The sequence below is a fragment of the Leopardus geoffroyi genome, chromosome C2, assembly GCF_018350155.1.
Source record: "Leopardus geoffroyi isolate Oge1 chromosome C2, O.geoffroyi_Oge1_pat1.0, whole genome shotgun sequence".
Classification (NCBI taxonomy): domain Eukaryota; kingdom Metazoa; phylum Chordata; class Mammalia; order Carnivora; family Felidae; genus Leopardus; species Leopardus geoffroyi.
This window is the reverse complement of record NC_059333.1, coordinates 136,635,744-136,650,981: the sequence shown is the minus strand read 5'-3', so window position 1 is coordinate 136,650,981 and position 15,238 is coordinate 136,635,744. Positions and strand designations below refer to the sequence as shown.

At 40.9% G+C, this 15,238-nt stretch overlaps 1 protein-coding gene across 1 annotated transcript in view; it reads right to left on the bottom strand.

Moving 5' to 3' along the window:
- Positions 1–739: 739 nt before the first annotated feature.
- KCNH8 (potassium voltage-gated channel subfamily H member 8) overlaps positions 740–15,238 on the bottom strand; it is a 292,155-nt gene continuing 277,656 nt past the window's right edge. Inside the window, exon 18 of the mRNA XM_045501006.1 lies at positions 740–3,718. Coding sequence (XP_045356962.1) covers positions 3,014–3,718 — 705 coding nt within the window. The 3' untranslated portion in view covers positions 740–3,013. The remainder of the gene's footprint in view (positions 3,719–15,238) is intronic.

Here is a 15,238-nt window from a genome sequence, read left to right as displayed (position 1 = left end):
AGTTATACAAGCTCCGAAAGGACACTTTGTTAGGACTTTTACCACATCTCAAGGCAATGAACTCCATTTGTAAGTGGCTTTAATTGCCAGAAACTTCTTATGTTGAATTACAATAAAGTCCTGTTAATCTGTCTGTCTGGTTCTCTTAATTAGAGCTACACAGAAGACTTTAGTCCTCAATATTATTTTTAAGAAAATATATTTGACCAAGAAAATAAGTGCTCCTGTTTTGCCTCTTCAGCAGAGTGGGTAGGTGAGGAAAATAGATCTGAACACGCATCCCCGATGAGAAGATAAGGGCTTCTGCTACGTATGCTACAACGACATTTCGAAAATCAAACACCTAGAACAACTTGGAATTCTCATTTCCTGGAGTAATATCACAATACACGGACACAAAACAAAACATGTCATTCTGAGCTGCCCAGGATGTGGGGCAGTTGTGTTTATCAGAATAATGAATAAGGAGTAAGGAGGGGCTCATTCAGATGAGGCAGGTGTCCTCCTGTTAGAAATCAGTGGGAACCCTCACGTATCCCGGGCACTCATTCATTTTTGTCCAGCTGCAGACATACAAGGGCAGGCATCTGGTTCTTACACCCGTGAAAGTCAGCTGTTAGGAGTAGATATGGAGAAGGGGACTGGCTGGCTGCCCATATTTTTATGGGCATGTTTCCAGGCATTTCACTGGGGCCTCCTCAGATCCTCACATTTGAACTAATTTGTCCCATGTGTATGCTTCCTTAAAAAACAGATATTTTATTATTCACAGACTTCAAAAAGAATTAGTTACTGGTAAAGTTTTAAAAAAGACAGCACGAATAGCTTTGGACATGAAGGGAAGGGTACCCAGAGCAGCCATGGGGGTATTCGGTTTATCATTTAAAACAATGTGACTGGACAAGTTAAAAGAAGTCCGTGGCCCAATTATTCATTTACAAAATGGGGATAATAGTAAGTCACTTTTAGCATTGGCTATTATATGAGGAAACATAACATGTGTTCATTTCTAAACATCTGTTGGTACATAGTCACTACTCAAAACACAGAATGCCAGTCATTATTTGTTAGCATCAGTAATAGTAGTTGGTAGCCTGCCAGAAGAATATTCACACACTAACACCGGTTAGTTCTTTTTGAATGGTGCTTAAAATGATTATATAGGTCAGGATGAGCTAAAAGGAGAATACAAATGAATACCAACATAAATACATTAAATCTAGAAAATTGCCTTTGCCTAAATTTTCCATTCACGTAGGTAAGGAGAGATTGAATTTTGGCAGTGGAGAAGTAGAAGGCATTGTCTTGAGTAACTTGCCTGGTAAACATATACTGTTTCCCTTTTCCTTACATATTTCTTTCTGCTGCTGTAGCCAATTTTAGGGTACAAGACTCACACATCAGAAGTTTTAGTTTGTTTAGTTGTTTTTAATGATACAATTCTTGGATTGTTTATTCTTTGTGATGCGAAGTAAGAACAGGGGGACTACAGAACATAAATGCGATGTTTTCCAAGAATGTCTGGGATGATTTGGCCTTAAATGTTTTCAAACATCAAGATAAAAGTTGAGCGAAGGCGTTTAAATCATTACCAAGCCAGCATCTGAATTTGCATGTTGGCTGAGATGCAGGGAGCATTATAGGTTCTAGACCATCTCCGGCATCTGAGCTCTGTAATCTCTGTTACTACTTATTTTTTTTTTTTTCTGTTTGCGAAATGAGAATGGAAGCACCTGCTCCGCATAACTTATGGCATTGTTGAGAACTTTACAGAAACAACAATGAAAACGCTGATCCGATGTAAGCTGGCTTCACTCTCACAAGTCATTGCTCAGAAGTCTTGGCTCCATTTTGGAATTTTCACTGGTCTACAACCTCTCCTGCAAGAGTAGCACAGAGGAAGGATACAGCCAAGGTTCTCTCCCTCATTTTGAGGCCAAAATGGCTTACAGGAGTTGTGATCTGATATTCCCCACACCAAATTTGGGTTCCTGAACAACACTGAGTTTGATGCCTGGAGGAGAGACATTTATGCTAGCACAGGGGGGGCAGCCTTAATTCAGGTCGTTGGTGTGAATCAGCGGAGACTAACTAGGTGGAGCCTTCCCTACCACCGTGCCAAAGCCCGCATATTTGACACTCAGTCTATGTTTTTATTTCATTAATAAAATATGACCTCACTGCTCTTTTGTAATCCAGAAGCGTGAGGGTACATTTGTTGCAAACCTCATGCAGATAAAAGGTGGGTTCCTTTTGAAACTACATCCTCTTAATAAATAATTTTTGATCTACTATACATAATAACGGTAGTGCATTTCTTGTTAAAACGGCAAGCTTTTTCTTTTTTACCAAAATGAAAAGAAAACATTCATTTCTTTATAAATATTTTAAATAGTTTAAATACATATTTCATACCAAGGATATAAAAATAGCCTCTCTTTTTTTTTTCCTGATAAATAAAGACATGTTCATTTACATGGCAAATAACGTGCAATAGCTAACCACTGGCCACCAGCTCTATTTGACTGATTGTCTAGATGACATGCAGTGATAATTGTCCCTTTGCCTTCACAAAAAGAAAAATAGATCAGCGGGAGCTGTGCACTCCCGAGGCCACCAGTGCTATGGATATTGTTCGGGAATGACAAACAGGCACTCAGGAAAACCTTCGCTGCACTTCACAAAAGTCACCTAGGACAAAATGAATCCGCCAACTCTTTGTCTGGGACTTCTAGCTGCTCAGACCCTCGGGGTCTCTGGACTTTTAAAAAGTCGGTCACACAGACCAGGAAGTGAATACCTGTAGAGGAAACTGCTTCTGCTAGGTTTCTAGGGTCTGGCAAGTGTTTGCTACGGCACGGATGTGGCTGTGCCTCTGGCTGGCTTCTGACGGCGCTCTCCCGCGGGACCCCCCCGCTTTGCCCAGTCTTCACACCTGCCGGGGCAAAAAAGGCAAACTAAAGCTGTCATGCAGTGGTGGGTTTGAGACTGGCAGCTGCCGCACGTGCGAATATCATACGTTTATGGCTTTATTATCTTTCATTTCTGCTGTGCTTGTGACAACTTCCAGTGGAAAGTTCTCCAAGGGTTCAGTAGAGATGGAGGCCGCTCCTTCCCTGTCCCAAGATCCCGGCAGGTTTTCCAGACTGAAGGGGCTCGTGGCTCCCTGGCTGAAGCTGCCCTCCTCCGATCTGCTGGGGAGAACCAGGTGCAAAGAGGTTTCCGACGAAGAGCAGACGGAGGACGAGAGAGTCGCGGAGATGGACTGCAGAGGCGTCAGTGTGGAATCTGAATGTGGAGAGATGCACCTTAAAAATTGCAAGTGACCTTCCTGGACAACCTGGCAGTGGGCAGGTGAATAATCGAGGTTCGGAGAGTGGTAAAGTTCACTGTCTGCAGGATTTTGCTCATGAGCTCCAGTTCGCTGGGGGCTGCTCCCCACAGAGGAGGGATCCACACTCCAAATGTCTGAGGTGACATTACCGTGACAGAGTTGTGCTTGAGTATAAGCAGCTCCACCTGCTTGCAAGTGTAGGCAAGGCTGGTGCGCACTCCAGGTCATCCTGGTCTGTAAGCTGTCCCTGGGGGGACACACAGAGGTGGTGTGCAGAGAGCAAAACCGCGACGGCGGCTGGGGTGACAGAACGTTTTCCAGAAGTTGCATCACATTCCTCATGTCCTTACCTAACTGGGAGACCTCCTGAGTCAATGTCGTCACCTGTGTGGACAAAGCAAAGCAGAAGGCAATAGTCAGAGGTGCGTGGTGGTGATTTCAGAGCAGCGAGGCAGGGAAATGAGATTTCTCAGTAGAAAGGTGTGAAAGGCCGCTCCACCGCCAACTCCAGCCAAGTCCAAGGGGTAGATGGAGAGGCTGGGCACCTGAGGTAAAGCCATCCTTATTCTGAGGGGAATCCAGGGAGACATTCATAGTCAGGCCTTCTGAATCAGGGACTCTGGGGTTCTTGAACAAAATTAGAGACATGGGTCAAGTATCTCTCGTATCTCTTAAATACAGGCAGTACCTCCTGCTTACTCTGAGTTAGTGGGATACACAGTGGTGCACACAAATCATCCTGGATGCCTCAGAAAACAGTATGGAGTGGTGGGGTTGTGTGTAAAGCGCTCAATACACTATCTGTCCAGAGTAGATAGTAAATGATAGCGCTCACTTTTGTCACGTGTAGTTGAGATCCATGGTTACTGTAGGTTCAGGGACAAACTGGCCTTCAGCGATGATGAAGGTGGTAAGTAAGAACCTACACCCCATTTGCCAGAGACAGAGTTTGCAAAAAGAGGGGAAACCACAGAATGGGAGACAGAAATAAGAACGACCTACAAGGCGGGTAGGTACAGATCAACACTGTGGGCAGCTTGGGGGCACGGGGGTCCATCAGTGAACGTGGAACCTTGTGGAATTATAACTCAGATTGTGTGGCATGTGTTTTATTCACTTTTCTAGGCAAGGCATTCAGCTTTTGTAAGATTTTCGAAGTAGACACAACTCTCAAACACTTAAGAACCACTGAAGAGTCTCCATGATTCATTTTACTCTTAAAACCAATAATAAAATTCGCTAGAGTTATTTGTTTTCTTACCAACCACATCACTGTTTTTAACCAAGGAAGCCCACCAGAAGATTGAATCTAGCTTTTTTTTTTTGGGGGGGGGGGTTACATTCTTCAAAGTGAAGAAAATCTGGATTTCAGAAAGCAGGATACAAACATGTATTTTCTAATCTTTGGTGAGCTCTGTAACACTAACATGATGTTGTAATACTTTGCCTTGATTGCTTTAAGACTGTATTTTATAAAGGATCTTCTATGACTTGATTTACTATCATGCATCCTAAAACTCCAATATAAGCAGCTGAACCTACTGACTAAATATCATCAGAAAACAAAACAAAACAAAGAGAAGTGCAACTTCAGTGATGCCAAATCCAAGATTGCTGTTTTGTGCCAACTGTTTTCAACATTTACGTATACATTCCTAATTCATCCAGCAGCTTAATTCATTCCACTTCCTGCGAGTGCGTTCTGAAACTAATTCTCCCTGGCAGGCCCATCAGGAGGTAGTGCTGCTTGAATCAGGCATTTAAAAAAGGCCAGAAGGAGGTGTTTCCATGGTTCAGGCAACCAACTGGTAACACCTGCCTTGAAATTGCCAGGCCAAAAGTATTTCTGCCTTGCTGCTAGCATGGAACTCGAGGGACTCGATCGAATGCTTGTCCAGGCTTTTCAGCAGATCTGAAACTTCTGGTCATAAAAAGATACCTCTGAGCCTCCAATTTAAGGAGCAAAGCGGTGACCCTGAGAAGGGTGCTATGCATTTTGAAATCTTCACTGCAGGTTGTCTAATTTCATAACCTGCCAAGCCTCAATTTTAAAGTGCATGGATCACACTTAAATCTGGATCTGGATCTTGGCACATGCAGACATGGGTTCCATCTTGAATTGATTAGCTCTTCTATCAAAATTTCAGAAGAGAAGGCTGACACTAAATGAGATGTTTGAAGGGATATATTAGCCGTCCATTTCTGTGGATTGTCTAAGTTTCATTCCTGTATCAAACTGACCAGGAGCATACTAGTTCCCAGTAAAAATGCTTTCAATAGGCCTTTTATTAGGATTGAATAAAGACACAGTCTTTGAAGAACCATTTTGCATTTTTGGCACACCAACAATTATGCCATTCAATAAATGTTTGTAAATTTATAATACAATATGATTTTGGGTACCCTTTTCTCTACTGATCTATAAACAGTGCTAAGATAGGCATTGATACATTATTAGTTCTCTACCTGTAAAATGAGGACACTGAGGTCCAGAGGTTAAATGACATTTTTAAGGTCGCTTATTTCATGAGGGACAGTCCTTGATCTAGAAATCAGGCCTTCTAAGTTTGGTGCTCTTTCTGTTCTAGCATATTATCACATGGAAAAGGAGATATTGCTTAGGAGGTGAGAGAGGTTGCTAATGTGGTCAGAATCTGTGAAGAGCCCAGATGATACAAAAAGGCAGCTTCATGTGTAAAAGCTATCTGAAATGTCAATTCATCATCAAGTAAGTAATTGGCATCATCTCTAAGAAAGTCAGAGACTGATTAAGTACAGCTCATATCAATTATACAAATCTCATATCAAATTATACAAATAAAACAACAAAAATGGCGTAAAGCAAGGGGAAATCTGGAGCCAGACAATGGTGCAACGGACAGATTTCTGGTTAACTATTTGTCCTAGATTTCAAAATAAGTATCTTTCTATGGGTGAAATACCTTTCCAGGGCCACATTCTTGACATCTGACTTTTACTGTGCGTTTGCCACAACTTTAAGGTCATGAACTTTGAATGGGAATCCTGAGTCTTGACTGGCTCCAGGAATGTTAAAAAGCATTAACATTTCCAGAAAACAAAATTACCGTTATCAGCTTGAACTCAAAGGAGCAAGGAACCTAAGGCAATAGAACTTTCTTTAGCTCTGGAGGGTAATGATCAATTTATATTAGGGAAGATTTCTGTCATTGTCACTGAGGAAACACCACTGCACCTTATTAAAGTTACATGAGGGAATTAATCCCTGTTGGGTAAGGGATCTCTCCCTTCGCAAAGACAAAGGCAACTGTCACAAGGAGAGATGGCATCTCCTGGAGGTGGATACTCTGGTGACACTGAAGGTGACAACAGACTGTCACAGAAAGTGCAGAAAGATTCACTGCATTTTTGTTTACTGTTTTTCTGCTGGGTTTGCTAACTAAATTCATGCTAACACAGGGAAGACCTTATTTTCAATCAAATGTGGAAAGCAATGAATGCAGTGTCTCTACTGGTGAGGCTCAATGCTTTTTTATAGCATGGTAAGAAGATGTGCATTTGGGGGCACCTGGGTAGGTCAGTCGGTTAAGTGTCTGACTTCGGCTCAGATCATGATTGCATGGTTGGTGAGTTTGAGCCCCACGTCAGGCTCTGTGCTGACAGCTCAGAGCCTGGAGCCTGCTTCGGATTCTGTGTCTCCCTCTCTGTCTGCCCCTCGCCCACTCACACTGTGTCTTTCTCTCTCAAAAATAAATACACATTAAAAACATTTTAAAAAGATGTGCATTTGCTAAAGAAAAGGTTGTTGGGGCTCCTTTGTGAACAAGGCTCCATCCATTTAAGGAGATATGTCTTCAGAATACAACTTAAAAGCAGAGTACTACAGAAATAGGTCAGTGAAAACAAACAAAAGCCATCCAGATCAAATGCACCAAAGTTTTCCCACCTAACTCAATAACTACTTAAATTCTTTAAATGTCTTCTGTTACTCATATTAGAGGAGACAACCCCCTTTTGAGTGGATACCACAAAGCCCTTCACAAGCCCCATCTCATTGGCCGGTGGCTCCACATCCTGAAGTCTCCCCCTTGCACACCATGGGACTGAACACAGGGAGCTTCTCAGCCCACTTCTCAGCATGCACAGCGTGCTCTTCTCTCTGACCGGGGGCTCTTCAGTTCTGCCCCTTTCAGCCTGGTGAGTTTCTTCTCTCCCTTCAAACTTCTTCTAACCCCTCATTTTCTCTGCAGAGCTGGCTCCCGACAGCTCACTTAATCTCACAAAGCAGCCTGAGTATCATGTGGGACTGTCTGCCCTCCACTGACACTATAAATTCCTTGAGAGTAGATAGAAACTGTTACTTATCTCAGTATCTCCTGGACTCAGGGCAATGCCCAGAACACGCCGTGTACTCAGTAAGTCTTGGATGTCTAAATGAATGCACGTCCTGCCATTTTGAAGGACTTGGCTTTCATAGCACCTTCAATTTTTATTCTGTTGTATCTCATGATTTTACCAGAAATATCCTGGGAGAGAGCTGCCTACTACAAAATTATACTGGGAAATCTGTAACTAACCCTCTTTGTCCCAAGTAAATATGTTTAAAGTAGGTGTTATGACTTAAAGGTTTTATATATAAATTCCTTGGGTATTCCTTAATTTTTAAGAGCAGGTGGCATTTCCACTGTTAAGAATCTCTTTGATCTTGTGTTCCCTTCATAATTGTAGAAATGGGTCTCTTTTGGCCAAGACTTCTGCTAGACTTTATTTACCTTACTGCCTTGTCACTTGTCCCAGCAAGTTACTTGATTTCCATGGTAGCTCTAATTTCCTGGGGAAGTTGTCCCTATGTACTGACTCCCATGTTTCATGATTATATGATGCCAAGTGACAAACTTAATAAAGTTATCCAGAGTCGTTTTATCAGTTGAAATTTGGTAAGCTTCTTTGCATCCCTGGTTGCTACCCTAGCCTATTTTATTTAAAAAAAATTTTTTTTTCCAACGTTTATTTATTTTTGGGACAGAGAGAGACAGAGCATGAACAGGGGAGGGGCAGAGAGAGAGGGAGACACAGAATTGGAAACAGGCTCCAGGCTCTGAGCCATCAGCCCAGAGCCTGACGCGGGGCTCGAACTCACGGACCGCGAGATCGTGACCTGGCTAAGTCGGACGCTTAACCGACTGCGCCACCCAGGCGCCCCTACCCTAGCCTATTTTAGATGTGGCCTTCTGATTATTTGTACTTATGCAGACGAAATAGATAAACCATAACTTAATACACATTATTCTCTTGTGTATTCAGTTGCATTTCCGTTCTCCATTTTCCCCCCTTCCTTCCTCCCCATTCTCCTAATTCTTCTGTGAATAAAAACCCATCAGTCCAGGATGTAAAACTGTTAGCCAAACCAGCTCACCATCACCATCTGCAGAGCCAATTGTTCACATCCAAGATTTCTCCGTCCCTTCCAAAGTCCCAACTGCTAGAAAGAAGAAGTGTTGAAAACACCATCTGTGCTCCCAAGTGGTTCAGTCTGCTATCCAAAACTTTGGAGCATCTAAAGATTCTTCCCTCCTCTGTTGTCCCAGTAACATGTATTTAACCACCCAAATCATTAGGTGTTTAGCAGGTTTTTGGGCAGTGCCTTTGGTCTTGTTGAGCAGTACCTTCTGTCATGAATAGAAATACCCATGTGACAACAGACGTTGTCAACTATCCCTGACAATCCACACACTGGTCTTTCTATACCTCTAAGAAGGGAATCATTAATCGCCACAATTTTTCTACTTTTGCCAGATCCAGGTTTTCTCAGAACTTCTATTGGCTTCGAAACTGTCATTGTGGCCCACATTTCCAGAGTATCTGGTGTTCCCCTCTTAGGTTTAATTTGCTCCACTGATGTGATGCTACTTCTCATCCTCCTCTCAATCGTATTTCCACAAATGCTTTGTTGTGAGGACTAAATAATAGAGTGAATGTTACAGTTTGGTCCCCATATAACTGAGAATTTGTCAAGATCCCAGTATCTGCATTTGATGATGCAACACAGCTTAGTTGAAAACTTCTTCATGATAGGGGATACTAACCCAGGACTGACACTTAGCCCAAAGAAAATAAAAGCCAGTTATCTATATAACTGCTCTTCAGCCTCAGCATGGAGAGAGAAACCGCTCTGTTCATGCTTTTACATAATTAATTTGGAAGAAACGGAATCTCCAAGTTTTAGCATTGCCTTGCATGGATCTTTGCAGTAACTAATAGTAACAGCAATAACTAGCAATAACTAGAGTCCCTGAAAAATATTGATTAAGATCCTGTATTTCCAGTGTAAAGTTTGAGTAATTGCAGTCAAAGGGTTGAGAATTCTCTATAAAATACGTGTGAGTCAAGATACAACAATGTGCAGCTTCGTGCGGATCAGCATTGAATAAGGACCAATGCGGGGCTAGATGGGGGCAAGTATGACTAGTCTTTATTGTTTTTTTAATAATAGCTCCAGTCCCTGCATAAGTCCTGCCATTTAAAATCTTTGTTGATGCCTGAGTAATTTAATGAATATTAAGTTGCCTGGTTAATTTCTTAATATGAGTTTCTGGTATTTTCATTTGAACTTAAATAACGTTTTTAAAATTTTTTTTTTTTTCAACGTTTATTTATTTTTGGGACAGAGAGAGACAGAGCATGAACGGGGGAGGGGCAGAGAGAGAGGGAGACACAGAATCGGAAACAGGCTCCAGGCTCTGAGCCATCAGCCCAGAGCCCGACGCGGGGCTCGAACCCACGGACCGCGAGATCGTGACCTGGCTGAAGTCGGACGCTTAACCGACTGCGCCACCCAGGCGCCCCTTAAATAACGTTTTTAAAAAAAAATGTTTCTTATTTATTTTGAGAGAGTAGAGAGAGCGTGCATGAGCAGGGGAGGGGCAGAGAGACAGAGGGAGAGAGAGAATCCCAAGCAGGCTCTGCGCTGTCCGTGCAGAGCTGACGTGGGGCTCGACCTCATGAAACCATGAGATCATGACCTGTGCTAAAATCAAGAGTCAGGATGCTCAACTGACTGAGCCACCCAGGTGCCCCTTAAATAACTTTCACCAACCCCCCCCTAAATAGCACTGCAAGACACAGAAGTAAGTATCACTGTAACTCTAGCAGGTAAGAATGTTTTATATGATCTCAGTGTCTCATGGATGCCCCCACCACTTTAAAATGGCAGATTTTTAAACCACTGTGTTATTACATAGTTGAAAAATTCCATCTGTGGTGCTGCTGACCTCTTGTCCCAGTAAGACTGCACACTGCCAGTTTTTACGGCTAGATTGTGTGCCTTTTGGTGTACACACAGATAGGCTATTCTGGTGTGACTTTGGATTGTGCCTTTGGGGAACAGCAGTGTGAGTTTCCTAATGAAGACGAGAATGTGTATTTGCCAATACCTTTTATTTTACATGGATGATAGCTAACTTTTGTCTTCTATTATTCATGTTATTACATTTTTGACTCTTGGCTATTGGCATGGTATGATTCATGGCCTCTGAGTATAACTGGAACTTCAACTGATAGAAAAAAATGTCATTTCCATTTTTGTGCATTCAGTGAACAGATGGGGAATGCATCTGTTGATATAATCTTCTTAGCTTGAAGAGTTCTTGACCCGTCACTAAATTTTTGCCAAACATGTACACATTTTCCTGCTAGACACAGTTTTCCTAAATTCCGGGTACTAATTACATCAATCCTCTCCCCCTGCCACGAACACATATACATTTCTACAAACTCTGATTCAGGTAATTAAATGGTCTTTCATTTAATCTTTTGTTATGTTGCATATTTACCATGGGATTTAGACAAGTTCAATCAAACTCCAGAAGCAGGCAAAACAAAAAGGACGATGGGCATAATTTCATCCTTGTGTCTTTTGCTTCATAAAGCATTCAAAAACAAGTGACAGTCTTTTTATCTGTCAGCTAAAATAATAATCCTACTCGGCATTGCATAAATTTCATCCAAATGAGGATCTCAATCCCATTACTAACAAAAGTTGTAAATCTTGTTCTACAGCTGGAGAGACTAGAATGTTGAGAGGTGATGTGGCTTATCTGAGGTCACACAGAAATAGTACCAAGGGGTTCACTTTTGCAGGTGCATCTGTTGCCTCTTAAATTATAATAAGAGAAGAATTACAAGCCTTGAAAGTGATTATGCCAATGGTTTCATTGAATTTCTGCAAGCTCAGGCCTTTGGACACAACTTTATTACTTTAGCTGTATTATTGTAATCCATTATTTATCAACTCTTTGATTGCTTTTCTCATCTATTTCCCTGCTTCCTGTGACGAAGTTTGATTAGTATCCAAATTGCTGTCTGGCTAAGGGATCCTCACTGCTATTAAAGAACACCAAACAAAAGTCTGTCTCCTCTCAGAGTACCAACTGTATAGAACAGTGCTTATTAAGACTTAAAGTATATAGGAGTCACCTGGGGATCTTGACACCATGTATATTCAGATTCAGTACATGTGGGGTTCTGGGATTCTTCATTTCTAACAAGCCCCCAGTTGATGATAATGCTGCTGGTTTGTACTCCAAGAGGTCAGATCATGAGTTCTTATTATGGATTTAGTCCCTTTGGTTAACTCCAGACGTATTATAATTCTTTCAGTAAGAGCTGAGAATTAAGATGAAACAGCCTTTTCCAATTCCTCTGGCAAGTCTGTAATTGGCATTTATGATTTGTTTAGATCTTCTATAGTTTCTTCCATCAATATTTTGTAGTTTTTAGTGTATAAGTCTTGTACTTACTTGGTTAAATTTATTCTTAGGTATTTTGTTCTTTTTGATGCTACTGTAAATGGGACTGTTTTCTTTTTCTTTTTTTTCAATGTTTGAGACAGAGAGAGAGAGAGAGAAAGAGAGAGTGTGAGTGGGGGAGGGGCAGAGAGAGAGAGGCAGACACAGAATCTGAAGCAGGCTCCAGGCTCCGAGCTGTCAGCACACAGCCTGACACAGGGCTCAAACCCGTGAACCATCAGATCATGACCTGAGCTGATGTCGGATGCTTAACCGACTGAGCCACTCAGGTGCCCCGGGACTGTTTTCCTTAATTTCTCTTTCATTATCAGTGTATAGAAATACAACTGACTTTTGTATGTTGACTTTGTATCCTGCAACTTTACTGAAATCATTTATTGGTTCTAACAGTTTTTGGTGGAATCTTGAGGGGTTAGGGTCTTTGCGATTATCAAAGCTGTTGTCTCTGTTCTGGGTGGTTCCCAGTAGTTGAGGATGTGCCAAGATCTGTCAGTGTCCCAAAGTGGAGGATCATAGACAGCGTGTAGGTGCAGGTGGATTAGAAGCTGAGCAGCTGGGAAAGTACGCAGTCATTTCCCTTCCAGAGAGAAGCTAGAAGGGCATTTCTGCATGCTCCCTCTCTGCTGAACCTGGAAATACAACCATAGATACGTTCTTACAACCATTTAAAAACTACTTTACTTGCTCCTGTGGGACTTGTGAACTTAAGCTCGTTTGGCTTTCAGAGCTAGGTGTTTTGAGGGCCCTAGTTGGGGGCACTGCACAAGGTCCAAACTTTCCAATGCTAGGATTTAGGGGTTCCCTATTGATTGTATGGTAGTGTACCGGGGGTGGGGTTTATGGTTTTTGTGTCCCAGCCTTTCCTATCTGTTTCCATGTGGGGGTTTTCTCATTCACCTGATGTGTAGGAGTCATTCAGTTTGTTTTTATTATTTCTTATTTTTATATTTCTCCGAGGGAATTATTCTGTGTACATTCAGTGTGTCTGTAGGAGGAGGGAAATTCAGAAGCTTATTATGCTGTCACTTTGGTGCATTTGTTACTTATTTTATGTAACTTATTTTATGTTGTAATCCCATGTATTTCTTATTCTTACCAATATTATCCCATCTTTGGCCAGTGGAAGACTCTTCATATTGGCTCCTGAGCTCTTTTGATATCATCCTAGGAGCGTGTGATAACTTTCTTGCTGTCTTGTACACTAAGGTGTTCTGGACTGAGGTGTATTTCATGCCTCCAGAAGTGGAAACAGCTATTTCTCCAAGAGACTGTATTTATCCAAGAGCTTCTTTTAATGGGAAATTTTATTTGAGGCCATAATCAAGGCATATTCACTGTTATTGGGCTGGTAATTGTTTATACTCCCTTTTTGTTGAAAGAGCTTGGAAATGTATGCATGTATATGATGCTACACAGGTTCATACTAATATTTCTAACTCTATTTCAGGACTATATTTGTATCTCCTTTACACTGTGAATTCTGGTTATTGAGGTATAGAAGATGACAGAATTAAGAGATCTCATAATTACTCATTTACTTTATCCGCCATTACATATTCAACAATTGCAATATATCAATACCAGTACCACCATTACAAATTATGATTACTGAAAAGTTAAAAAACTGGGGGAGACGTATTCTATTCTAATTCTCTTCCCACTCCCCTTTCAACGGTTCATCCATATTTACATTGTCAGAGCATACCTTTGACAACTTATACCTTCTCTTCTTTAACTTTCATTTAGACTTGGTACTATAAATAAGCACATATTTAATGCTGATGAACTTGTCCAATGACAATGCCTTTCAAATCATCTTGGTTTTTCTGAATCTTGTTCTTGAGGGCATTCTTCTGGAAATATATATGGGAACAATATTCCTTGAGTTCTTTCATGTTAACAGTTTGGTACCTGATGGTTATTATTTTTTTTTAATGTTTATTTATTTTTGTGAGACAGAGAGAGACAGAGTGTGAGTGGTGGAGGGGCAGAGAGACAGGGAGACAGAATCTGAAGCAGGTTCCAGGCACTGAGCTATCAGCCCAAAGCCCAATGCGGGGCTCGAACTTATGAGCCATGAGATCATGACCTCAGCTGAAGTTGAACGCTTAACTGACAGAGCCACCCAGGAGCCCCCCGTGATGGTCATTTTTGTTGGATATAAAATCCTTAGTTTACACTTTCTTTTCCTAAGCATCTTGTATATTTTGTATGTTACTTCATCTTGCATAAAATGTTGCTGTCTAAAAGTCTAATGACGGTCTAGATTTTTCCCTTGCTAGTCCTTTATAAAAAGATCTTTTTTGTCTAAATAACTAATGAATTTTTTTTCTTACTTTAAAGTCTAGTAATTTCACTAGGATGTGAAATTGGCAGTATGCAGTTTCAAAATTTTTTTTGTAATTTTAGGGGAGTTTTATCGGATTATTGTTCTTAGTGTTTGTTTGGTTCCCTGAATTTGGCATTCTTATTCTGAGACTTACATTTTTTTGTTATGTTAGAGCTTCTTTGTTTATCTTAAATATTTGACACTTTTCTCCTAATCCTTTTTAGAAAAAATTCTCTTCATTTAGATAAGATGCTTTAAATTTTCCTCCCTTTTCACCACCAATTTGGCATTATTTGTTTATTTGTTCTTGTGTTGCTTCTAATTTAGGCAATTTCTACAATGATCTTTTTCTCACTTTTAATTTTTTAATGTTTATTTATTTATTTTAGGTGGGGGGGGGGAGAAAGAGAGAACACGAGTGGGTGAAGGGCAGAGAGAGAGAGAGAGAGAGAGAGACAGAGAATCCCAAGCTGGCTCTGTACTGTTAGTGCAGGGCCCAGCATGGGTTTTGAACTCATGAATGAGATCATCATCTGAGCTGAAATCAAGAGCTGGACACTTAAATGGCTTAAGTACCCTATTTCTAATTTTCTACCCTAATTTCTAATTTCTAATTTTTTCTTAAATGTTTTTCTCTAACTCTTGAATTCTATTATTTATGAAATAGGAAAAAAGAGCTTGAAAGGATATAAAATTTTAAATTTCTTTAAAGCACAACATATGAAACATGGAGACATGTTATTATTTACTAATATGGCTAACAGTTATTTGGATATCTGTTATTATATC